Consider the following 27,282-nt stretch of genomic DNA (forward strand, 5'->3'; position numbering starts at 1 on the left):
TTGACATAATGTAGAATTAACTCATTTTTTTTGTATTTGGTTGCATATCCTTTGCATGCAATGACTGCTTTAAGTCTGCGACACATAGCCTCTGCTAGTGGAGTCCTCTACATATGGTAGACTATCACACATCTACACACGCATCCAGGAGAAATCACCTACGGTGGCTCTACAAGGATACACAAACCCACAAGCAGGGCATCTGGTTGTATTTCAGTCAAATTCATTTTTTAGAATTAAAGTGCTGCAACAGCCATTCAGTAGAACTACTCTCAGTGTTTCTACATCCTGCACCTATAATACATTTTCAAACATTGTACTTTGTGTGGGCGAAGAAGAAGTGAGAAGGCTGGAACTGGTGTGAGTAATGTGGTTAAAATGTGTGCAGGCCTCACTTCAGCTGATTTAAAGCGAGGGCTACACTGGACGGTTTCGGTTCCCACCCCCTCCCCGCCACACACACCGCGGGGGCCTCTTACCTCCACCACGCAGGTGTAGTCCGAGCCATCCAGGAGCGTCACCTTGCACTGCATGTTCTTCACCTTCTTGGTGGTCTTCAGAGGAGACTTGGACAGCCTGCTGGAGGATGACCTGTGGGACACCTTGTCGTCCTCAAACTGCTGGTAGTCCTGCTTGCCCTCTGGCTCCCTTTCTCCGTTCTGAACGGGGGGTAAACGGGGTCAGACACTCGCACACAGGTATCCAAGGCTGAGTTTTCTGGGGAGAATTGGTGTTTACATTATAACCTTTGGTGAAACCGTAATCCATTTTAAAATATAGCTGTTGCAAATCTGATTTCAAGATTATAATCACTCATAACTAGCGTTAATTTTGTGGTGGACATAACAGGCAAATGACAGAGCTGGGGAAGACCTATAAAGTGATACAGGAACCATTTCTCTACGATTTACGGTCACAGTGTCACTCAAATTAGTTTACGGTCATAGTGTCACTCTAATTAGTTTTCTTAGCCCCTATCTCCCAGATTAAATAATCCTAGACATGGGTAATTTCGGCCAAATCAGCATGTCAAATCTCGATGATGATGCGGTGCAAAAGTGTGTTGAGTTGGAATTACCTACCCCCAAAACAGACCCACGTCCAAACTGCAAATTACAATTAAGAAGCTCTTCTTTGAACTGCTCAATATCAAGACATACTGTGCCAATTACCATCCAACATAAATTAGAGACACTATTCAGGTTCGAGACAATTTATGATGCAACCACTTTCCTCCATGTGAAATCTTTTTGAGACTAATAAGCAGGCGAGGTAAATCAAAGCTAAGCTGTTCATCTGCACTGAGGCATCTCACACCGTATCTGATTCAGCAGAGTGAGCGCAAGATGCCATTAAAATTAATGATGTAGCATGGGCCTCTGTTAGCATTAGCCCCTGTGCAACTGCTGAGTCACAGGACTGGGCTTCTTTAAACAGCAGCCTGAGAAGCAAAGACCCTAGTGCAGGCTGCCGTGGGTGTGGCCAGCATTAAAGACAGAGCATTAAAGAGCACTGCTTAAGAATATAAGACAAAATATGACTGATAAAACTGTCTAAAGAAAGACAAAGAAGCCTCAGGATGATTCAGAGAGGGATACAATCAGGCAAGTGTCCAAGATACAAAAAGTACTCCATGTGCAAATGTCTTCCACAGGTACTTGTTTTTTTGCCTTAAAGGACATGCGTATGGTAAATTCTGGAGGACTAGCCAGCCCTTTCCCTAAATTGAAAACTCTTACTGAACTGAAGAATGACAGATTTGAAGCAACATGGGGTAGACAAATAAGCATTTGTAAACAGAACCCAGGGATAGTGTGTATTTGGCCATGCAGTGCCAGGCACTTAGGCAGTAAATGGCCTTTTAGACTGACGGCTAAGCACCTGGCATCCTGGGTTAGCTTTTTTTCAGTAAACAGCACTCGGTCCTCTGAGCAAACACAGTCCAATCAATATTGGCCATTAGGCGTTTTAATCCCGCTCGTCGGTGGGGACTTGGCCGTGTGCGTGATGGCGGACAGGGTCGTTGGCGGATGAAGCGGGGCTGCAGAGGGGGCCTGGCTCCGGTCCCGACACGGAGCGTCAGCAGACATGACCGTGAGCAGTGTGCGTCTGCCCAGAAACGGCCCAATGAGCTGCAGCTCTGACGCCCGCTCTGACCTCACTGACCCGCCCTCCTCTGCCTGCGTTCTGAACGCCACGCTAACGCCGCGCGGCTGCCATCGCTAGCGCCCTGAGCTGGCACGGTGCCCTGGGCTGCAGGTGGTTCCAGGCCCTGGTTTGTCGTGGACAGCGGTCAGTTTGAAGGTTGGGAGGGGACGCACGCCGACTCACCTGGTCCTTCCTGGCCGGGGTGCTGTGACCGGCGGCGGCGGGAAACTGCTCCCCGTCGAACTGCTGGGTGACCTGCGGGGGCGGGGCGGTCTGAGCGGGCGGGGCGGGCTGAGGGGGCGGGGCCTGGTCTGGCGGCGCGGCGTTAGCCTCCTGCTGCTGCTGGTCCTGCTTGGGCTCCGACTCGGCCCCTGATTCAGTCGTCATGGTGAGTCAGACTGCGGAGAGAACAGAGGCCGTCATCTCACTGCTCAGCTGGGAGTGCTGCTACACGCTCCACACTGCACATTATAACTGCATCCATACAGACAGCAGGCGGGTTTACACTGACCTACCAGCGCAGAAATAACCTTCTACCAGAGAGCCTAGTTACAAATGACCGATCAACACTACGCACAAGCTCTTTCTAAGATGATTTTACTACATTTCAGTCAAAAAAAAGCATGCACAATTTCACCAAGAACCATTAAACTCCCTGAATACAAGAGGGCAATTTAATCTGTGCACTCGGCTTGAGTATCACATCCACTGGGAAATGCCTCAATTAGAGAACGGCCAGCGAGACTATATTTAAGCATCGCAACAGGCCTACATGAAAACCACAGGATTTCTACTCCACATTAATATTCATATTTACATTCAATATCCCTCCATTAATAATACAGGCGACTGCAGCTATTTTAAAAGAACAGGGAGCTGTAGCTCTACAGCAGGCTCTGAGCTGAGGGGGCCGTGTGTGTGCGTGTGAAGTCCCCAGCAGACACGCGCTCTGGCAGAGCACAGCTCCCTCCTGATCCTGCAGTTCTGAGAAGAGCTCAACCCCAGGTCATTCGCCCACCATCACCCCTGAACAGCACCGCCTGATGAGAGCCGACGGGCAGCTCTCAGGAGCGTCGGCTAATCGTTCAGCCTCGGCTGATCTAACGGCGTGTTTGTCACGGCGGTGCTTCGGGGTGGAGCTTCTTCACACAATTGTGCCGAGACAATGCAGCCCTCTACCAGATGTTAACCGTGATTAACCGCATTGCAATGACAGGGCGACCATATACGGCGTTATAAAGAGGAAGAACAGAACCATATCATCTTTCTCTCGCTAAAGCTACTGGAACCAGACAATCTATGTGTTCGGAAAAAGGAACAGAAATTAGGCATCTGTCCCAACATGTGGGGGGGGTTCTCACATTTACATATTCGTTTTTTTTTTTGGTGATTATCATTGTTAATGTTATTTTAAGCAAACAATACAAGCATATAATAATTCCAAGGAGACAAACATGATAAGACTATAAAGAAAATAAATAAATAAATATATATATAAATAAATAAATGTCATTAAATCATACAAAATAAAAATTGGAAGATCATAAGTCTTATAGAGTGTACATTGCGATACATTTTCAATTAAAAGTCCCTTCCATGAGTCAATGGTGGATAAGCCGGCTTTATATAATTTAGCTAGCAGTGGTTTCCTCTAACAGTGATCTTCTTCAAAGATCTTACCCAGAAACATTTTTAAACTGGTCTGGTTTAAACCAAAGTTGGAGGACGTAAAGCCCACAAACGCCATGCCTTTATCAGACGATAAGACTGACGCCAATCAACTTCGACATCATCTGGGTTACATATCTCCATAACTATGGTGGGGCAATCCCCAGAAATGTGAGGAAATGTACCTGGCTCGGGGTCATATTCACTCCGAAGCGTTAGTAGGGTGCAGTGTACACCCAATGAATGATCTTGTAATGCATTAGCCGGTGAGCCAGACACTTGGTGTAATTTAGATTACACCATATTTCTCCCACTCCCATACTGAAAGGATTGCTAATGATTTCACAGAGTTATCAAGTAATACGTTGTATAATTCTGTAACCAAACCCTGAGAGCTACAGTTAGGATCAATATGTTTGTCGAGGAGTTGATGAGACAATGTGTCCCAAGGCACCCTGTACACCCGCATTGCAGATCTTAACTGTAGATATAAAAAACTATAAAAATCCTGCCTGAATATCTTGGAATGTGCGTAGACCCTCATTGTTAAAAACATTGCTTACCTTAAAGACGCCTTTGGCTGACCATGCAGGGGAAGTGAAAGGTGACTACATTTGAGGATTCTATCAGCTGCCTGTGTCCACACCACCACCGCAATTAAATTTTTATATGCGGTGCATCCATCCAGCTGGATGCTCACTGAAGCCATTCAGATGAAGTACTTCACTCAAGAGTACAACCACAATGCCCCTCCTGGGAACATGGACCCTACAACCTCGCTTATGTTCCCAGTTCCCTAAACATTATGCTACTGCCACCATAAAGTGCTCCAAAAGCACTCTCCTAGTGCGCTAACCAGCGACAATATAGGTGCCATTAGCTTAGTCGCTGTCAAATCACTAATGTATTTGACTCAATAAATCATTCGTTTTTCATACCTCTAAGGGAAATATAAACGGAGAATAAAGCTCGCTCTCCGACACAGAAATTGGTGATCTCAGCGAATGTTCACCACAGACAGCGGTGCAGCTGGGTGTTTAGTGTTTGTGTGGAAATATGCAGTAGTCCCCATGCACGTGGGACAGGGACGAGGAGGGGGGACTGCTGAGGGGGCTGACTGCTGTAGGAATGTGGGACGCTGGGAGTTCATGTTGGGGGTGTTGTCACTGCCCAACCTCGTTCTTTTTTGGCGGGTGCTATTTTTAGGGCGAATGTTTATACTGGGGCCCATGGGTTTAAGAATGGAATCTCTTACTCGAGTTCATGGCAGTAAGCTACTCATACGCATGCTCACGTACACACCCACACACACACATAAACAACCACACACACCCACACACACACACACAAACAAACAAACACACACACATAAACAAACACACACACACAAAAACACACAAAACACACACACACACACACTTTCCTCCATCTGCAGTGGGTGGAAATCTTGTGAATGGAAAAAGACTGCTAGTCTCATTCACAAAAGCGTACCCACTGGTGTGGCACTGCAACAGCCCAGCTTGGAGACCCGTACACTCCCTATACATGCTAAAACATGTATTTTTCATCATCTAAGAACTAGCCCCTAAAACGTGTGCATGGCATGGGGGATGGGTGTCAACTCATTTAACGGACTCTAACACACCACCCTCACACACATACACTTGTCATCACAAAGACTCCAACATCGGTCTGTTTGCCCTTGTAGGGACGTGGATTTCACTGTCAGGCTAAAGGCATTATCAGCAATGAGCTACTATGTGTAAGAAAGCTCTAACACATCCAAAATAACTATGACATTCAACCATTAACTGAAGGTCACAGAATGAGCCTGTACACTGCTAAAGTGGCAGAAAATGTCCCTTCAACCAATGAAAGGCCTACATCTCACTCAAACGCCCAACCTCATTGTCGCTCTGACACACACATAACTTTGGGGAGGCTTATTTTACGAGTCTATCAAGGACAGCATTACTTCCTTCTCCACTCTGACAATGAAGAAGAAATATCTTTAGCTGCTTGCGGGCTGGACAGCAGCCCTGGATGTAAAAAAAAAAGAATAATTACACGGTAGTGAAACGGACAGGTTTCAGCAGAATCCTTCAGGACCTGCTCTCAGTTAATCCAGCACTAAATAACATACCCCCCTCTCCCCACCCCACACTGACAGCCCAAAGCAGAGGCACATCAGTCAGAATTGAGAGTCAGGTCCAGGGCCTCTGTGGTCTGCTCGGATGACTAATTAGTTCAGTCAGTGGAGACAAAAGGAGAAGGCTGCTCGGTCCTCCAGCACTAGGGCTGCGTGGCAGTGCTAGATCATAAACAGGGTTGTGTGGCAGTGCTACATGCTAAACAGGGCTGTGTGGCAGTACTACATGCTAAACAGGGCTGTGTGGCAGAGCTACATGCTAAACAGGGTTGTGTGGCAGAGCTACATGCTAAACAGGGCTGTGTGGCAGAGCTACATGCTAAACAGGGCTGTGTGGCAGTGCTACATGCTAAACAGGGCTGTGTGGCAGAGCTACATGCTAAACAGGGCTGTGTGGCAGAGCTACATGCTAAACAGGGCTGTGTGGCAGTGCTACATGCTAAACAGGGCTGTGTGGCAGAGCTACATGCTAAACAGGGCTGTGTGGCAGAGCTACATGCTAAACAGGGCTGTGTGGCAGTGCTACATGCTAAACAGGGCTGTGTGGCAGTGCTACATGCTAAACAGGGCTGTGTGGCAGAGCTACATGCTAAACAGGGCTGTGTGGCAGAGCTACATGCTAAACAGGGCTGTGTGGCAGAGCTACATGCTAAACAGGGCTGTGTGGCAGAGCTACATGCTAAACAGGGCTGTGTGGCAGAGCTACATGCTAAACAGGGCTGTGTGGCAGTGCTACATGCTAAACAGGGCTGTGTGGCAGTGCCACCTCTTCTCCAGCTGCTCTCACTAAACATGGGCATCGCTGGCTTAGACGAGTGCAGGCTGACCAGCTCTGACCAGCTGTCAGTCAGCAGGGCGGAATGGCAGGCATCTGCAGGCATGAGTTACACTGTTACACAGCTCCATGTGTTGGGACTACAGCCGGGCCTATGGAGTGCTAATGAGCCCTGTACTCAGTTATAACCTTGAGCGAATACCGCTGTCTGCGGTCCGAAAAAGGGACCTCTGATTTACAGGCCACTGCCAAAAAAGCAATGCTAAACACATGCTTATCATGTGTCAGAAACTAGGCCACGCTATACGCTATTGTTATTCTCCTACCATGTGGTTTCTGCATGATGTTCAGAATGTTCATTAAATTATAGTATGCCCTGTGCATTTTAACATTCAATATCTGTACAAAATGATACATCCAAAAGTGGCAGTAATTAATACATGTATTGCACATCCCACATAGAGAAAACACATACTTCTCATACTTCATTTTGAGAACAGTGGCTGCTCGTCTTGTCTGACAAGTGAGGCAATCATGTGATGACAGGCAATATGTGTGTGTGTGTGTGTGTATGTGTGTGTATGTGTATGTGTGTATGTGTTTGTATGTGTATGTGAGTGTGTGAGTATGTGTGTGTGTCTGTGTGCGTGTGTGTGTGTGTATGTGTGTATGTGTGTGGGTGCGTGTGTGTATGTGTGTGGGTGCGTGTATGTGTGTGTCTGTTTGTGTGTGTGTGTGTGTGTGTGTGTGTGTGTGTGTGTGTGTGTATGTGTATATTTGTGTGTGTGTGTGTGTGTGTGTGTGTGTGTGTGTGAGTATGTGTGTGTGTGTGTATGTGTATGTGTGTCTGTGTGCGTGTGTGTATGTGTGTGTGTGTGTGTATGTGTGTGGGTGCGTGTATGTGTGTGTCTGTTTGTGTGTGTGTGTGTATGTGTATATTTGTGTGTGTGTGTGTGTGTGTGTGTGTGTGTGTGTGTGTCCACTTTCACAGCGGCTGTATCAGGCCCTACAGAAAGCAGCAGTAAACAGACTGCTGGATTACACAGCTGAATAACGTCTTGTGTAACAACGACAGGCATCTCATTCCTGCCTCATCACATGCGTGTCCAGCATAGATCACATTTCAGCTTCAGGGAGTTACAAACTGCAGAAACATGAGCTATGAAAACCAGAAAGCGGATACACTATTGCACATATAGAGCAATCTATTTCCAGAATTCATCACATAGCACTGCTAGTGGCAAGAGGTGGGCTACTCACTGGGGCCAGCAGTAACCTTAAAGCATTACGGCACTAAATAGTAGCTAGTAAGCCATCTAAAAGTCGCAAGAAGGGCATTGACTTTTCCCTGATGCACAATGGCCCCTTGTTATACTTTGCACTCCCAAAAATAATTTGAATTTCAAAACAAAAACAAAACTTTTTTCAAGCCACTTCAAAATAGAATCAAATCTAATTCCACAATACATGTTATTGTACAGTTAGGGCCATAATATTTATATTAGCCCTTTCAGTCCCAAGCCCAATATGAAGTGGCCCCACCCAAATCCCAAGGGATTTTGGCTTGAGTTGAGAAAATTGACAATTTTCTACTAGGGGCTTAAGACAATACTATAGCAGTCATTTTCACTGGTTTAAAAGATGTAAGGTCGAGAGTGCGATATAGGGATTATACGGTAGTTAAATATAACACATATTACACTCTTGGGATTGAAAGGGTTAAAAGAGAACACTGAGAACAATACAGGAAGACTAAACTAGCCTGTTCACGCTTCGAATTATGACCAGGACCAAAATATTATCTAGATGTGTGTGACAAAGCAGGAATATATTTGGATGGCAAGGTCACTTTTTGTCAAACTGACCCGAGAGAAAAGAGCATATCTTACAATCTCTGCCAACAGTGTGTGCAAACGCTCTGCCATCATGCTTCTTTTTAATAGGTCTTTTTTTTTTTTTGTGCGGGAGCAGTGTGAAGCACCGACACACGTGGAGGGGTCGGTCTGACCCCGTTCCAGCGTGGCACGGCAGCTCCTGGCTCCAGCGGTGCGAGAAGTAATGAGACTGGGCCCGCTGTGGAACACCCCCGCGTCACGCTCAGAGCAGAGAGGCAGCCCCAGTTAAGACCCACCGCCTCTCCGTACGAGGGCTGACCGTGGGGGCTGAACAACCCTTCCGTACGAGGGCTGAACATGTGGGCTGAACGTGGGGGCTGAACGTGGGGGCTGAACGTGGGGGCTGAACAGCTCTCCGTACGAGGGCTGAACGTGGGGGCTGAACAGCTCTCCGTACGAGGGCTCCTCTCCTCTCCTCTCCCACACAGACGCAGAGTCACGGTTTACCCCCTCCCCCCGCCTTTCGCTGACTGCACTCGAAACGGCTGAGCTGTGCATGTTCCCTTCCTGTCAGCTGAGCTCCACACCACTGACCCGTAATATCTGCCTCACTACACCACACATGTACACACAGCACAGGCAGGGCGCAGGCCTGCAGTCCTCCCCATTAAACACCAAGCAGTGCAGCTCAGCGGTGAGGGAAATGGGCACCGTTCCCCTGAGGAAGGTGCTAAAACCACTACCGCTTCAATAAATAGCTCTGTGCCCAGGACCCATCCTGTTAGTACAAGGCCTTACTCAGGGGCCACATGCATGTGCTGGAGTTTTCTGCACAAAGACTGCAAAAAATAAGTAAAAGTATTTTAGACTCATATTCCATGACACTTCTGCCAAATCATACAAGAATCTTGCCATTGAGTGAGATAGTTTGACTCATTTCAAGATTTTCCATTAGGGTAAGAACATTACACTTAACAAGCAAACAGTAACTTAAAACAGGCTAATAGGTCATACCCCAGAGAGAAAAATAGGATTCTAAGTCTCATTACAAGACTTAAAAGGCTTGTTAAGACAGACTTAATTTGCAGTGAAGCAGCGTATCTGCTCAGGCCTTTCAGGACACGAACCTTGGCTTGGAGTAGCAAAGAGACCCATCCCAGATCCAGAGCTGACTGGTGAAGAGTCTGGTTCTGCCTGCGATCCTGGCCTATCATCTTAAATAGAAGCGGCACGGACCGCCTCACGGATGAATAATAAATGAGTCAGCGAAAGACTTTCTCATTAACCACAAACCAATCCCTTAAGAGTACGCCAGTCTGGCCAAAAGCATTTTAAGTGCCCCCGCTGCCAAAAAGGGGAAAATTTTCCAGCTTAGATCATAAATACAAAAGTGCAGCGAATGCTGTTTGGTCTGCTGTAGATCACGGGGCAGAGACGCATGTAGCAGCGTAATCACAGCTCGCAGCGATAAGCAGCTCCTTTAAGGAGCCCCATCTGTGCCGGGAGCTGTGCAGAGCTCTCCCGCGTCCTGATGAGGCTTCAACAAGCCAAACCCTAAAACCCGCCCTTCACAATGCCACTTCAATCCCCAGGTGTTTCATCGCAAAAACGCTCCCATACTGAGTTCTGAATATTGTTGGACTAGTGATTCAGCGTTATAAAATATACCGCCTTTCATACCCACTCACAGTGTGCGCTCGTGCAAACATCAATTGCCCAGCCTATGCTGTTTTGAGCAGGGGTGGTGCTTTCCTCAGGCATACATATGGATGAGAACTTAAGCACAGAAATACCGATCGAAGTCGCAGATTGAATACACAACCTTCAGATCACCAGACTCATTGGAATTTAATCTCGTTGCTAGAACTTTCCACGCCAAGCCTTGCATACAGAGTGCAGCTGGCGGCAAGCGGGAACCAGTACCCACACAGAGTGAGAGTCAGCCATGGCCGGTGTGGAGACGATCAACGGAGTGGAGTCCAACAGGTTTCACCAACGGGGTCAGAGCAAAGCCATTGTGGTCTCCAAACAACATGCAGAGAAATGGTGTGCGTTAGACTCTGGGATGATGCTAAAGTGGTCCAGCATTTTTCCATGGAAAAGACACAGAGTCTGATTCGCTCATGGCTAATCTGTGAACCTGTACTTGCATACAAACGCACAGCTGCTCCCTTTGTACGCAGCTTTGTAGGGATGCACTGAAAAGATAAAGCACTGATGGGCCATTCAAACAAATTGCATTATGGTCGACCCCACTGAGTAAGCCCAGACACGAGGAGCCACAGTAACTGCAATGCAGGAGAACGCCCCACAATGACTCTGCAAGGTCACTTAAAACCTCAAAGCACAGCAACAACAGACAAACTGGCATCTATTAAAACAAAAAACATGAGCAACTCCAGACCAACTTAAAAGCGCAGATGGAAATTGCATCAATACCCGAGACAAATCCAGAACTGCGTGCCAAATTCTTTTTTCCTTCTTCTAACAAAGCCGTTGCACACGACTAAATGTTCAGCCCCATTGAGCGATTTTACAGCTCTCCACTGATGTAAGGCACACTGCTGGACTGCGTGCGGAGGAGAGAGAGCAGAGTGGGTCATCTGCAGCAGGCCGTTTCCCAGAATGCAACACAGCTGGGATCATGGAGCTCTACACAGAGCCACTTGTTGGCCACTGGACAAGGTTTGGCCCCACCCAATACCATGGCCACTGCTGGAGGACAAGCAGCCATCTCCCGCGCACGAACACACACACACACACACACACACACACACACACAGACGCACGCACACGCAAACACACACATGCAAACGCAAACGCAAACACGCAAACGCAAACACGCACGCACACGTGCGCACACACACACGCACACACATGCAAACACACACACGGGCAAAAACACACACATGCACACGCCCCCACACACACACACACACACACACACACGCACACGCACACACACACACAGAGGGACCCTTCTGTTCACAACTCCATCACTCAGCCCAGCCTGTTCCCTGGGATCTTGTCTAGAGGGACACCCTGGATGACCCTGGTCCCTGCCTGGAGCAGAATCCCTGCTGCAGCTCCACTGTCCATTAGTGAGCGTCAATTAGCTGCGTCCCATAGCTAGCTAGCAGCCCTTCATGGAGTGTGGCAGAGTGGGGTGGCTGTCAGTCCAGACACCCCCCCCCCCCCTCCCCCGCCCACACACAGAAGCCAGCCTCGATGAGCTTCTTCTATGAGACTCTGATATGTGCATCTAACAGGGCTCTGTCCCCAGAGCAGCCTGGGACTGAAAGCGCTGCTTCTAATCAGAGACTGGGATGCTGCGGGACGGGGAGATGAATGCACCCAGCGTCACGTGGAGCGCAGACGCAATACCGCACACCAAACCGCACCGTATGCAGGCCCACCGAGATCACAGAGCCCACAGCCACCCATCCATCAGTCCGCTATGAGTGTGCAAACTGTGGCAGAGCCCACAAACTAGACCCACAATGCACTAGAAGATATATATATATATATATATATATATGAGAAGTATGGATTTTTGATCAGCACATTGGCTTACAGCAGCTTCTCCATAATCCTTCTTGGTGTTTTCATGCTAGCCAAGGCATGCATTCTTTGCTCAGCTACCATAACAAGCAGTCAAACGGAGAGCAGATTAAAAAGCCAACAAGCCGACGGCTTGCATTGACAGAGCCCTCTTAAAAAAGAACTGTACCACACCTGTTTCAGCGACAAAGTATCTTCACGGTTATGGCAACCTGAGAACTCTGTGGAATAATGAACCTCCACGGTCTAGAATAGTGCTTCTCAAATCTGGTCCTGAGGGACCCCTCTGTATGCTGGTTTCATTCCGACCACAATTGCAATCCCAGCTCAAAAAGCTGTAAATTTTATCTTTCTTTTTCATGTTTTGAGGGATAATTCACCCTCTTAAGTCTTATTATGACAGAAATAGCTATGCATGCTGTAAGCGTAATGTAATATAATACATTTCCTGTGCTCACATGGTGCTATATTTCAAACAATTGCGAGTTCAGTTGTTTTTAACAGATCTAATTAAATACTTAACAGGCTCCTAATAGGTGAACGTATGGATGCAGGGCCACTAATAATGATAATGGAAAATTCAAAGATGAATTAAATGATAATGAGGCAAACCTGCATTGTGTTATGCACTGTGTTAAATTAAGAGAGAACTTGTGTTCAACAACCTTAATTAAGCAACAGGTTGGTTGCATACACAGAGGTCCGCCAGGACCGAACTTAAGAAGCACTGTTCTAAACCCTCTGGAGGCTCACGCTTCCACAGAGTTCTCAGGTTGCCATAACCGTGAAGAAACTTTGTCGCTGAAACAGGTGTTCTCTTTTTTAAGAGGGCTCTGTAAATGCAAGCTGTCGGCATGCCGGCTTTTTAATCAGCCCTCCGTTTGACTGCGCTGATTTAGAAAACACTCCCTAACAAGCCTCAGTCTGAACTTTGAGTGTCGCTGAGAGGATGTTGGAGCGCTGTTGCGTGCTGAATGCACAAATTCAACGTTTCTCCATTTCAATAAGGCGACGTAGCTGTGGCAGAACTGCATCCAGAATAGAAAGTGGAAACCCTGCAGTTTCAGCTGAGAAAAGGGGACCTATAAACATCAGCATTACAAATGTACAGCTGTATAAAACATCCCATGGATGGACAATGTGTCCAGGCCCACTTCCTGATTCTCAGTTGTATCAACTGCAGTGCTGTTAACTCATATGTAGGCTACCTTTGCCTCCCATTAGAAAGCTACCACCTACAAAACAATAAAAATCTCAATACATTTAGACCGGCACTTACAAATCACAGTAGCTTCCTTGGCTTGACTGTGCCTCTGAAATGGTCAGTGTGAAACGAAACGTGAGCGTCTCTCGTTTGAGCACTGCTTCACAGCAGCGTGAGCAGGAAGGATGCAGCTGGGTAAAAGGCAGAACGCAGATGTACACGGATACGCTAATGCCAGCAGCTATTCGGATGGCTTGACGATGCAAGTACAGCATGTTTGATATCGCTGAGACGCACTGTGAATAAAACTGAACAGGTACATCAGCGTTGAATGCTGCATCGCACAGGCCTTCCTCCATTTTAATAGTCAACTGCGACCACAGTTTCTGCACTTCCATGCTGTCCAAATCCCTGACCACTGCTGCTGGGACCAGGCTGACTGAGCCAGCGGTTAATGGCGGTCTGTCTGTTCAGAAAGCCTTTCAATAAAAAAGAAATAAATCACTCCAGAGTCTACACTATTCATCTCCTAATTGCCTCACAATAAATACAGAAGGGCATCATCAGCTGTCCTTGCCTGACTTTTTAAAAAAATAGAAAAAGCAAAAAGGCTGTCGTTCTGAAATATTGACTCAGATTTAAATAGATTATGTGATATGCAATGGAAATGCAGCTTCTGTTGACCAGGTTTGTACACGTAAACCAAACCTGTGTGATTTTCGCAGCTCTCTGACAAGACTACAATGCCTGATAAGCCCACGTCAACATGGTGTCCAGTTACAGTGTGGCTGAACCAAACCTTCTCATAACCTCAAGCAGAGTTAATCTCTAAAGTAGCCACAGATTAGTCCTTGTTTACACCACCTTGCCCTGCAGGTACAGACAGAATCTCCTTCCAACCTTTGACCTTGCCTCCGTGATTCCGCACTGTGACTCCCCACTTTCACGCCTTTCTCTTGAAGTGTGAAGACTCCGTGCTTTGGCAGTGCGATAGCATCATGCTAACATGGCAGTGCTCCAGAAAGCTACAGAATAATTTCACAGAAATGAGGTTAAAATGGCAGAGTGGTCTGTGTTCAGCTTTCACAGACAGAAATGAGGATAATGGTAGAGTGGTCTGTGTTCAGCTTTCACAGACAGAGGAGGTTAATGGTAGAGTGGTCTGTGTTCAGCTTTCACAGACAGAGAGGAGGTTAATGGTAGAGTGGTCTGTGTTCAGCTTTCACAGACAGAGGAGGTTAATGGTAGAGTGGTCTGTGTTCAGCTTTCACAGACAGAGAGGAGGTTAATGGTAGAGTGGTCTGTGTTCTGCTTTCACAGACAGAGAGGAGATTAATGGTAGAGTGGTCTGTGTTCTGCTTTCACAGATAGAGAGGAGGTTAATGGTAGAGTGGTCTGTGTTGTGCTTTCACAGACAGAGAGGAGGTTAATGGCAGAGTGGTCTGTGTTCTGCTTTCACAGACAGAGGAGGTTAATGGTAGAGTGGTCAGCAGGTGACCTACCATGTGCATATAACTGCAACATGAATTGAATTTAACATCTTCTGGAAAAAGTCCATTTGAACATTAATCACATGCACAATGTAAAGTTGACCATAACCAGTAGACTCAGAGTAAATTACACAGCACGTCTGAGGCATTACATATAGGTTACAGCCCATGAATCACTTTCTCTGCGATTCAGAGATGAGCCCCTCAAACTGCCACCACATTCACACTGCCCGCTGAAGAATAAGTTCTGCAAGCGCACCGCTGACCCTGCCCTTGTGACGGAGCACCGTCACGCTGGCAGACCGTGACAAGCATGTGATCTAACGTGCAGAACCAACATTCAGACAGAACAGCGTTCCTTAGCAATTTCACAGACAGAAATTCCCAGCGCAAGCAGTGGCAGGGAAGTGAAAGCAGCTAAGCACAGCATGAGGCACAAATGCACATTTCCCAACATAAAAAAACACATCGCACAGCAATAAAGGGGTATTTCAGTCTAAAAATAGACTTGAGCCCTGGATGACATCCGGACGCAAAAAGGAAACGCTTCCCGTGCACCTGGAAGACGGGGGCCCTGATGAAGCCTTTGATGGGCATATTCACCCCCCCCCCCCCCCCACCCCCGGCTAAGCCCACGTTCCTCCCCAGACACTCACTCCTTCAGAGGGACGGGAGGGCGCAGAGCCCAGCCCAGCCCAGCCCAACCCAGCCCCTCTGCAGAGACACTCCCAAATGCACACAAAGGCGCCCACACAGCCACAAAGGGCAATTGGTCCATGATTACAGCACAATCTCAACAAGCGGCTCACATCTAAATCCTGTCCGTTTTCATAAGAGCGGTGGCTGATTGAGAACACAGGGCTCTGGAAAATGTCATGTCTGTGATCTCTGGGGTAATCACGGATTCTTCTCAGCGCAAGATTCTCATTAGGAAAGACACACAGGGAAAATATATTGTCCAAATTGTCAGATCTTTGACTTTGATAAGAAATAGAACTACTTCAAACGCAAGGGCCCTGGTTCTGCCTTTAAGTTAAGAAAGAAAATTAGTTCAGACGGTACATGGGGTGGGGTCACAACATGAGACAGAAAGATAAAATATTTTTAAAAAAGATAAAAGAAATTGTGCTTCATAGAACAAGGCTCATTTATCAACTGCCATTTGCAAATGACACATGCATGCTCATTCTTATAATTATTTAATCTGAAGATATGTTCAGATTCAGTTAAAGGGAGTAACAGAGAATGACACCTGCACAGGGATGATGGAATGACTTGGGGTGGACTTATCCGCCCCCTGCTACGAATGTGCACTGTTTGCAGTCTAAATCAGCATAAAGTTTAGAATGTGTGCATTCAATTTTAAAACATACCATAACTATGGAGTACAAAAGCAGACGTCATATTTTCGCAAATAAATGCGTTATGGATTAGACAAATCAGAGACGCTTTTATACATAAAAAATAATTCTGAAAATAATTGCAAGTTATTCCAACTGCACTCCCAACAACAATGTGCTCTTAGGCAAGCAATGTTAGTTTGGCCCTCCGTGTAGTAAGTAAACGTGCAGTAAAACAGTTGTGTGGTTTTACTGTTCTGGCATCTTGCGGCTGTCTGTGTTCGCTTTAATGTGCCCCATGTGGGTCTGTAAGCTGTGCCCGGTGGAGTTGTCCAGTCTGGCGGGGTCTTTTAACGGACCTAGCGCGCCTGCGGAGGTGCAAGTGTCATCATAGCCCACTACAGTAGCGACATCCAAGCCACACCCACCGCATTGCAGAACTAAGACACCGTAAGCCGAAACCGTCGGTGGAAGGGGGTGGGGTACAAGTCAAAACTACCCGAAAAGAGGAGTCGTCTGCTGTGCCTACCTTGGACAGACGTCCCAATCACTGACTATATATGCTGCACAAACAAAACACGATCATAACCAGGAACAGTGCGCATCATATCATAAAGTTCCTCACTTAACATACACTACATTTGACTTCTATTTCTTTTTTGGAAAGTAAACAAAAAAAGATGAACCTATGTTTACACAAGCAATTCTATTACATAGAGTATGTAGATGACCATATTTTACTCAAATAATGCAAACAAATATTTGTTAAAATACACATACATTAAGATGCTGTGTGTGCGTTTGTTCGTAAATAATGATTAAGCCAGATTCTGGTCGGAAATGATGCCGACAGTTAACTTGCATGACACACAGCTAGCAACCTGGCAATCTAAGTGCTAAACAACAATGCAAAAGGCCGGTTATGATTGAAGTATTATTTAACCTGGTCTAACGCATAGGTGAATACCCAAGCAGAGATTATTTTGGGACAGCCACCTTGTCATTAGCCGTAGATGATGCACTGCCGTTAGAAAGAAATGTATAACGTTAGCTAGCTGGCTAACAAGATCCCAATTTGCTCGCAAACCAAAAAGAAGTAATAGCGAGAAAAACAAGCTCTTCTACTGGCTGATATACAGATATGCGATCTGAATTCAGTTGAAAGTATGGCAATTTGATCGCGTTTACCGGTTACGACGTTTCCTCTCTTCGGGTTTGCGAGCCGTGGTTTCCCCGGACGATGTGCGCTAAAGTCTCCGCGAGCTGCCTGTGCCTCAGCGCGAGCCAAGCTGCACTGAGCACGGGACACCGCAGCATTCTGGGATACCCAAAGACAGCCAGCCTCTCATTTACAAAACAGAAACGCAGACGCGAATTAGATCTCCTCTGGTATGACTCATGCTGAATAGGATATGAATTCAGCCAGACAAGAAGAATGCGATCATTTCCACGATAAAAAACGTTCAAAATACATTACATTCACTTCATTGATGCGTTGCAAATGTCGCGTTATGTATTAGCCTACCTGCACGTTGTAACTGAATACCTTTTAAAATAACTCTTTTGGAGATTTCACTGAATACTAATAGGATACAATGCCAACAACCACAATCTTATAGCAGAAGCTATTTGGTTAGTCGTGGCTTAATGCACACAACTAAACCACAGCAGACGATGGCATTGAGATTATGAATATGGTCTACAACAAAATACTCTGTAATAATTCAATAAGAATAATAACCCTGCACGTTCCTAAAATATATGGAATTGCAGTGAACAGCAAAGGAAGGTTTAAGGGCACCTCAAATGAATGTATATTCACTGGTAAAATTAACAGGAAATGATAACACGTCCCATGTCTGAAATAGGCTAGCTCGTGTTCTCCAGATGCTTAACCTTCAATGAAATATTCAATGAAATATCCAGATGCTTAACCTTCAATGAAATATCCAGTTGTAGAAATTGATTGCAAGTAAAAAGAATAGCAACTGTGCCAGTCACTTACTCAGGATGAGAGAAATATCAGTTGAGGAAAAGGTTAGTTTGTAAACTGAGCTGTCCCCCACTCCACACAGGAGGTGGTTGTAGAGTGTAACCTCTGCTCAGTTTCCATTCAGGAGACAACCATGGAATGTCACCACTCCCCGCTTCCACAGAGCCTTCCACAAATCGCTCCGTACATTACCCTGCCGTAATCCCTGACACTAGTGTCAGCGGGCTTTTTAATTAAAGAGACTGTCCTGTTTCTGAGGAGGGATTTTCAGGCCTTGTGTCCAGCTGGGCTGGGTGAGAGTGAGCCTGTGATGTTGGCTCTGCGCAGTCACTCTCCCTGCTTGTCCTCCCATAATTCTCTGCGTGCTTTCACATGCGTGCCACATCCAGCTGATGAGCGAGCGTTTCTGCGGTCACCGCTGGCACTGGGTTGCCCTTACCATATATAACCCGTATTCCACTGGCTTCAAATGAGCCTCTTTCATTCCAACCAGACAACCCTTTTCCATGGCTTCTGAGAAACAGATCAAACATTCTCCAGCTTGTAATTTAGGAGTAATTCCTAATTTTGTACATGTGTATGTACACATCACACAAGTACAAAATAAGCACAACAGGGAAATGGACTGAAAATACTTCAGCCTGGGCACTGGGGCTGACTCCTGGTGTGAAGTGGACCGATTTAACCTAATTTGTTATGAGCAGCAGCGCAGAAGGGTTTTCTCCCCCTAAAGGCTGTCTGGCTAATAACAACAAGCGACTGTTTGAATGAGTCAGGGGTGTTTCTGAGGAGTAAAAACTGAGGCGGTTCCTGTCTTTTAAGACTGTGATAAATGCAATGAACTCCTGGCCATTATAGTCCTGACATCCCGTTTAGGAGGAAAAATTCCCCAACCTGCAGAAATAGATCACTTGTCTGACTGTTGATATCCTTCACACAAATCCCATCAACATCAACATACCCAATGAGACAACAGCCCAAGAAGTTCAACTTCCCTGCTCTTAAAAAGGACAGTGAACAGTTGCCGGTAGCTTGTTTTTTTTTTGTTTTTTTTTCTGTTTCTAGCCACTGTAAATTAAATGTACTGTAATGAGAGGGAATAGGACATGCTGTATGCCTGGGTATATTAATCTGCTACTCAAATATAAGGATAACAAATAGCCAATGGACTTGCTCAGTTTGATTTCTTTGTCAGTTTACAAAATGTACATGCTGCTGCTAATGAATTAAATCACAAGAAACATTAGGAAGCTTGTAGGAATAATCAATAGATCAGTGGAGTGTGCTGTTTTGTCAACCCAGAGATAATGCTGCCATGCTGTTAGGCCCTAGGAATCACACTCAGTTTACTCAGAATGTGCAACTTTAGTTATGGTTCCTAAGCAACTGCATTATGTGCAGTCAAATTAAGAGTTCACTGATGTCATTACAGAAGATTTTCAAAGATAATCATTCCAAGTGTGTGATGCAATGTACTGTCCAGTACACAGAAATTATGTGGTGAACATAAGGTATCATGGCAAGACAGCCAGAGCAACGATAAGCAGAACCCTGAATTATTTTATCAGCAGATGTTTCGACAGGCACTTCAGATGCATCGAAGTGAGTGAGGCTAAGATAATGGCTTACGACGAACAGAAGAGCCCTTTCCAGAGACAAGACTGGAGCGATACAGAAGCCATTCATAAACGCAGCATGCTCTTCGTGTCATGAGAGCTTCCTTGTGCATTTCTGAAGAACTGTTGCTCTTTCTAATATTTCAATTGCTTGGCAGACCAAAGCATTTCCAGTGAAGGGCTTTGATTTATACAAGTCTCTTTCTAATGCTTCCAAAGATCATTCAGAATTTTTCCCCCTCAGCATCCCATAAGTTCTCTGCCCGGGCTGTAATGCACTGGCATGACTTTGTATGATAAAAACTCAATGATAGACTCAAACCCAAAATTATATTTTGCATTCCAGATAACTCGTCTTTTTATTTGCTAAAATTTGCAAAGCCACTATTTGCAGAGGGATGATGATTCTTTTATTTCATGACTCAGTTTCCTTTCACCAGCATTTAAAAGCAAAGGACACAATCTGGCCCACGCATTTGGAATAAAAAGTGACAAATTACAATCTACCGATGTGATGGTTTGAATTTGAATTCCGGAAAAAAGCGATAGGGGAGGAGGATTACCCAAAATGGGCTGAGAGGAAGGAAGAGAAAAACAAAATGGACGCGTTCCCCAAAGCATTCTCTATCGCCTAAGGAAAACAACAGGACAATGAAATGTCAGGGAGATTTACGTGTTTCTCCAAGCAGCCCAGGGCAATAAAATGAAATGACATGCCAGTCTTGCGAAGCAGGGAAGTATGGCAATTAAAACGACAGGCCGTCATTTCCCCGTACTTCTTTTTTACAACCTGGCTGATCTAATAGGCACCCACTCTTCAGTGACCCCCCGCGACCCTCCCCAGAGACACCCCCATTGGCCCGCTGTGCTCCGGTGACCATGGCAACGCGAAGGCACCACACCCTCTTTAGTACTGTATTCTGGTAATGCACGTGGTCCGTTTGGCACTTTTGTCTCTGGCATGAATGCTTTATCGAACGCAGGCCGAGCCAAGACACGCAGGCCGTCGTGTTCGTCCTGATTCATTTCACTCACAGCACAGCGGCTCCACTGAAATCATGGCCCATGAGGTTAGGCTGGCAGGCAAATCGATCAGGTCTTTGAGTGTGTGTGTGTGTGTGTCTGCGTGTGCGTCTGTGTGTGTGTGTGTGTCTGCCTGCCTGGTCCTGGGTCCTGGCAGTAATTCTGTGCAGCATAAGGAGCGGATGAAGAGGTGGGGGGCTAAATTAGGCCAGCCCCCCTCCTTCAGGTCAGTCTCCTCGTTTATCAGAAGCACAGGCACAGAAGTAGGAGCAACTGGGACCAAAGGGGTTATCAGAGCAGCTCTCAAAGCACAGACCAAAACACTGATGAAATGGGACACCTTTTTTCAACTGCATGCTTTTTATATCAAGACATTTTCCTCTGCAGTACCGTGTAGCTCGTATAAACAGCTGCCAAGCTTGTAGTCCTCAGAAAGGTACCAGTTATTCTGGTGTTAGGCTAATTACAGGACACAAACTCTAATGGCTTTGTACATATCCTGACTCTGAGATGCTTCCAACCTGCTTATAACCTGCAGGTGCTACTTCTGCAAAACGCCCAGAGACAAAAAGGCAATTAAATTTGTTCGCTTACGGCTTGGCATAACCATTAAATATTTTGTCCTTCACTGGTAGAAACTCGAAGGTTTCTCTCCCTAGAAGCACAACAGCAGCATTCATAAGTTCTCTACAAGAACATTAACAGAGGAGAGAAAACAGTTATCTGTCCTTTGAAGAAGGATGACACAAACTAGCATATAAAAACACAATATATACAGGAAATATTTAAATATTATTCAACCAGTTACCGTTTCTGCTTACAGTACAGGAAGAGAGAATAACACAGAATATACAATACAGTTTATAAAAAGACCTCCAAGGAAAATGATCTGAAATAAACAGCATGCTTGTGAGAGCATATTTTTCCTCTCAGTGACAGGCAACCCTTTACTCTTGCTTTATTTATATCTGGCTAAAGTCAATAGCATAATGTGGATCAATACCCAGTGCTAATTCCTGTTCACCCCAGTTCAACCTGCCTCAGCTGAACCCAAATTCAGCTAAGTATGGAACCAAGAAGGAATTTGAACCAATTTTAGCCTCATGATTTCTCTGCAACGCATCAGGAGAGCTGAAGGAAGCCACACCTGCCGGAACGGACCCCTCCCCCTTCTGCTCCGCCCAATGAGTGCCCAGCATTACCGTGCACCTGGAGCACCTGTCCCCACAAATTACACGGTTATCTGCTGGGCCTCCTGGACATAATTACTCCCGCCTTAAAATTGATCTGATTAGGATCTCGGTTTCATTTGCTTTGCTAATTAAATATGCAGATGAATTCCGCACGTCTCCCTCTTTCATCATCATCAGTCACCACAGCCTCCCGACATCCGCGCCCCTCTGCCAGACCGCTGCAGGAGCAGTGTGCACTCTGCCCGGAGACGGCAGGAGGAAGCACAGACGTATGTGGCTTCTTTCAGCGGCGCCAACTACTGTCGACTTTCAGACAAATTCACAAACGTCAGTCCTAAACTGCTCTAAAACAAACAAACAAAACACAAGACTGGCAAATTAGCACCATTAAAGAGCTGTGCTGGGTTCATGGAGCTTGGATTCTGCCTCTGTAGAGGGTGTATGGCACTGAAACTGGCACGACTGACGGAGCGTCAGATGAATGAAGAGAGGGGAAGAGGCAAGTTAAATATTGGCCATTTAGACCCATCTGCCAGGTCTTATCACGTTTCTCAGATCTTTACTGAGAGGGACCCTTCTCGTAAATCACAACTTCTGACCTTTAGACAGCGGTAATGCCCCTGCTGTGTTAGACGCCAAAGGGGCAACCCTGTGCTTTCCAGGAGACAGACAAGACGGAAGCGCCCACTACAGGCTCAATGCCATGAATTACCCATGAGCCTCTACTGACAAGGACGGGAAGGTCAACCTCAGTCAGGCTGAAGGCCCAGCTTTTCATTGGCTTATTTTGGGAACGTTCCTCGTACGTTTTCTAGCACGTTCTATCAATGGGACGGGACACAGGGCTCCTGCTCTCTCTCCGGGACACCTCCACCCTCCCCCCACCCTGACAGAGCGGAGAGCTGGATCACGCACACCGCCGCTTAATGGACAGCCTGCCTCTTCAAACGATAATCGCCAGCTCCAGCGCGCCACACATTAACCACTAACATTCCCGCCATCTGCGCTGAATGGGTCCGCTAATTAGAACCAGAGCTGTACGGCGCTCTAATCACAGCCGCAAAAAGCAGAAACGTGCTTCTGACATTCATGCCTTACAGAGGACCACGTGCCAATCACACAGTAACGGCTGAAACACAGAGCAGGGATTTGCAGCATTTAGGTCAGCAATGCGTGCGCGTTGCGAGTGTGCCTAATGAGTGTGTATAATAAGCATGTATGGAGGATGAGGAAACAGGAATGTGTGTTATAAGGCACATTTCCAATAAGCTGAAGGGAATTGTCAGCGCTGTTTAGTAGTCTACCAGACACTTCTGCGTTTACTGCTTCCTACACCCTGGCCTCTGCCCTTTGACCCACAGGCGAACCACACTCCACCATGTTACCTGTCTTAAAAAAGTGATTAAAGGCCAGTGACAGCACTCTGAGTAACAGCATAAAGTGTGACTTTGACTTTTCATCACTTTCCCTTCTCTGTCAGCTCAGCATCCCCTAGCTGAAACCAGAGGTCTCTTCATTGAAGAAAGACCTTTCAATCCATCATATGCATGACTGAACCACATTTGAATTAACTTGTAGAATTAGCATAGAACTAAATTGTAGAATGAGCATAAACTAATTCTGTTCCCTTAAAAATGAAATGTGTTGGAGTAAAACTAATTAATATTAATACATATTGTTACAGACTGGTGGAAATGGCATTAACTCAGAGAGACATAAAAGAAAGTCGACATAATTAATGACAACGGAAGCAGCACTAACCCTTGCTAAAAAGAACAGAATATCATGTCTCTACCACAGACCAAAGCTTACACCGTGGAGTAGACAATGATTGGCTAAACAAGGTAAAAGCATAGCCTATTCTGCCTGCCATTTCACAGAAATTCTTACTTAACATGCGAATGCTGTGAACCTAAACTAACAGAACAAGACTCTTGGGTCATTACTGCTGGTGCTGTAAACGAGACGGCACTTTAAAATGTACCTTTGGCTGTCCTCATTTTGTGTGTGGTTAATGAAATACCTAACACTCGGATTATGATTTAAATACCTGTACACTTAAATTATGATAAAAACGTAACTAGATACAACCTAATTCCTCAAAGGTAATTACTAAGTAAACAGTGGGCGATTTATATTAAAACAACTTCATATTTACAGTGACCCTTCTTCTATTCAGTGTCTACACTGAACGGCCAAGTCAAATGCATTTGAAAGGTACACAAGTTTACAATGACTTTTTTTGGCTTTTGATAAACAATGATAGTGCTTCTAAACCACTTTTTCTAGGTCCCACTGTTATAGGAAACCTGTCTACATGATAACCAGTTTAAGATGCATTTACTGGAATTCAAGAAGGTTTGTCTATATCGGGGGGAAAAAGTGATACTGATAATCTGAGATTTTCACGCTGCAGATCGAACATCGTCAACTAACAGGAAAGCACAAAGGCAAGAGCTGATGAGAACATAAGTCAGGCTGCGAGGCTCTCTGGGAGCAATATCACTGATGACCTGCTCTCGGGAAAAGGCTTGTCACAGAAGGTAGCCTGCGAAACTTCCCACTATAAATAACTCCTGATAGTTGCAGCATCGTCCCCGTAGCATCACTTAAAAAGGAGAAGAGGAGGCCCGTTCCATTCTCCAGAGATGATGTAAAAATGAGAGATACTGAGTGCGCCTATCGCCCAGTGCCGTAAGATTGAGCCGGCCTGTTATCGCCGGTGCACCGGGTCTTCAGCTCAGTGGTGTGCTACAGTCACGTGCGGCTGTCTCTGCGTGAGGGTCGAGGGGCAAAACGCAGTCCTGGCTGAAGGGTTCTGTCTCAAGTGTCCAAAGTTTGTGCTGATGAAAGAAGCCACCACCAGCTCAGCGATACAAAAAATTGCCACGAGCTTCCTTTGAAACTGCTGACAGTGACAGGGGGGGGGGGGGGGGGGGCAGCACTCTCTGGACTTCTTCAACCTTTGAGCACCACAGCACTTAGTTAATGCCTGTTGAACAGAGCGAACTTCCCTATCTCTCCGTTTATCTCCATGACTTTTCACCCTAGTGCAATTCACTGCATCAGATAAGAAATACAAGAGTTTAGCTCTACAAGGTCTAAATATCACACAGGACTGTTCTCGAAAAAAATAGAAAAGGCTTACATTATAATGATTGTGTAAAGGACAGAAGTGCTGATAATGTCACCCATAAAATATATTATAATCACTAGAATAGTGATATACCTGTGTGACAAGGTTATTTACAAATAAACAGTGCTACTGTTTGTAGTAGGAAATGTACAAATGTTCATACATAGCTAGAGGATCATTCAGAATTGGCATATACACTAAGAATTACATGTGATAGTACTGAGCTAAACATCTTCTAGAATCACAGTGGCTGTAGGCTCTCCAAACTATGGATCCTCCTGTAAATATTTACATTTATCACCCCTAGAAGATAAAGTAGGAAGTTTAAAGAGCTCTGTCCTAATAGAGTCTTTCATCACAGTTTATTCTTTGTTTTCAGTGAATTTCCTCCAACAGTGATTATTTCAAAAGGGTTATAGCAGAGTGAAACGAAATAAAATAGCAATAGACTCCTTAAAGTAAACAGTTGGTCCAATTTATCTTCATCTTCCCCATGGGAAATTTGATCAAAGCAAACAAGGTGCCCTCAGGCGAACACAAGGCTTGCGAAGAGTGAATTTGAAGGATCAATACAGAGGCACACGGAGACCTGATACACTCACCCCAGTCCTTACTGGTGTCTATCTCCACCAGTCTGGTCTGAGGCACTTGGCAGAAGCACTCTTAGAAGGATGACTTACTAATCTTAAATTTTACACATGGAGGAATATTACAGAAGCATCCTGACCATCAAATCATATGCGAGATAACACAGGACCTGGAGCTTGAATTGTTTTTGCTTTGATGTAGAATAACTCTACGGTTAAGAGGCACAGATAATAGAACAGTGTAATACTGCCCCCGGTGGGTTAGGGTTAGGTTTCTTAACTACTGGAAAGATCAAAGCCAAACTTCTGAATCAGGAAATCCAGATTCAAGCCTTTGCAGTGCAGTTCCAGGAGACTCAAGGAGGTTTGAGATGACTACTAAACGTCTTCTGGGGTGCACTTCCACAAAAACAAAGACTTAAAAAGCCATGTTTCAGCTGCCTGCCAACACCTTACTCCTTTAGCTTAAAACAGGCTGGTAAATACTCACTGTGCTGCGAAGACAAACTTCACAGACCAAAACAGTGAAGAACAGGGTGGTGGTAAGTCCCTTCTATTACCCATATGAAGTGAGTCAGACTCATCGTGCCTTGGAGATGAGTCACAGGGACGGCTGACACACGGAGGAGGAAACGTGGGCCGTTGGGGCGAGAGGGCTCACTTCCACTCCTCACTTATAGGACCAGCACAGCCACAGCGGCAGAGTAACTGTCAGCAACGTGTCAAAATACACCTTGGTGTTCTCCAGAATCAATTAGCCCCGTTGTGACAGTTTTATGAGTGGGATTTGTACAAATACAAGGGGATGTGCAGACAAATAAATGCTACAGAACAACCTTGAGTCTCTCAGGAATGCAAATGTCAACATATCACTGCCACAGCCACTGTATCTGATGTGCATCTCCAGTGGCTTTGACAGCAGTGATTAATTAAGGTTTGTTTGCTTTGTCTATCATGGCCAGCTGGGGACCGCATGTATAATTCCTTTCAGGAATAATCTCGCGCCGGCTGCTTTTCAGTCTCTCAGAGAGAACATTACCCTTTCATCTCCACAATGAATGACCTCACATTCCCTAGCCCTGCACAATGAGGAAGCCATCCACCTCTATCCAAGGTGCTTTGATATAGAACACATACTCACACCACAGTAAAATAATGTCGCCTGCATTACAGCAATGCTCCCTCATATATGCCTGAGTAGGAGCAAAATGGATATGAAAATACATCCAGTCTGGACCTGCCAGTAGTTCCAGTAATGGACCTCTTTATGACTTGGCAGGAATAAGGAGAGTGTGATTGATTTCCATGGATCGATATCCATGCTTCCCCTTTATTTTTGCTGAGATCATGTTTCACGCAAGAGGAGGCCTACCATAATGGTGAAAGTCCATATGCAGGGTTTGCTGAACCTTCACCCCAGGCTGACATAACGGAATGCACAGCCCAAAACACATCTGTATTTCCACACCTGAGGGGGCTTTCACTCCAATTAATCCAGGTATGACTACTTAGACAGTGAATGTAAAGTCTGAAGCTTGCAGGACAAGCCACATATTTATAAAGG

General features: G+C 45.7%; 1 protein-coding gene across 16 annotated transcripts in view; it reads right to left on the bottom strand.

The window, feature by feature from the left end:
* LOC133136551 (band 4.1-like protein 3) overlaps window positions 1-27,282 on the bottom strand; it is a 68,350-nt gene that overhangs the window by 38,411 nt on the left and 2,657 nt on the right. For 15 of the 16 annotated variants that reach the window (XM_061254149.1, XM_061254146.1, XM_061254155.1 and 12 more), the window contains exons 1-3: window positions 17,359-17,491; window positions 2,332-2,546; window positions 480-659 (exon numbers count right to left, since the gene is read on the bottom strand). In XM_061254149.1, coding sequence (XP_061110133.1) covers window positions 480-659; window positions 2,332-2,535 — 384 coding nt within the window. In that variant the 5' untranslated portion in view covers window positions 2,536-2,546; window positions 17,359-17,491. Of the gene's footprint in view, window positions 1-479; window positions 660-2,331; window positions 2,547-17,358; window positions 17,492-27,282 lie in introns of those variants that run through there. The other variant, XM_061254144.1, reaches the window with a different exon arrangement.

The sequence above is a fragment of the Conger conger genome, chromosome 9 (assembly GCF_963514075.1).
Source record: "Conger conger chromosome 9, fConCon1.1, whole genome shotgun sequence".
In the NCBI taxonomy this organism is placed as follows: domain Eukaryota; kingdom Metazoa; phylum Chordata; class Actinopteri; order Anguilliformes; family Congridae; genus Conger; species Conger conger.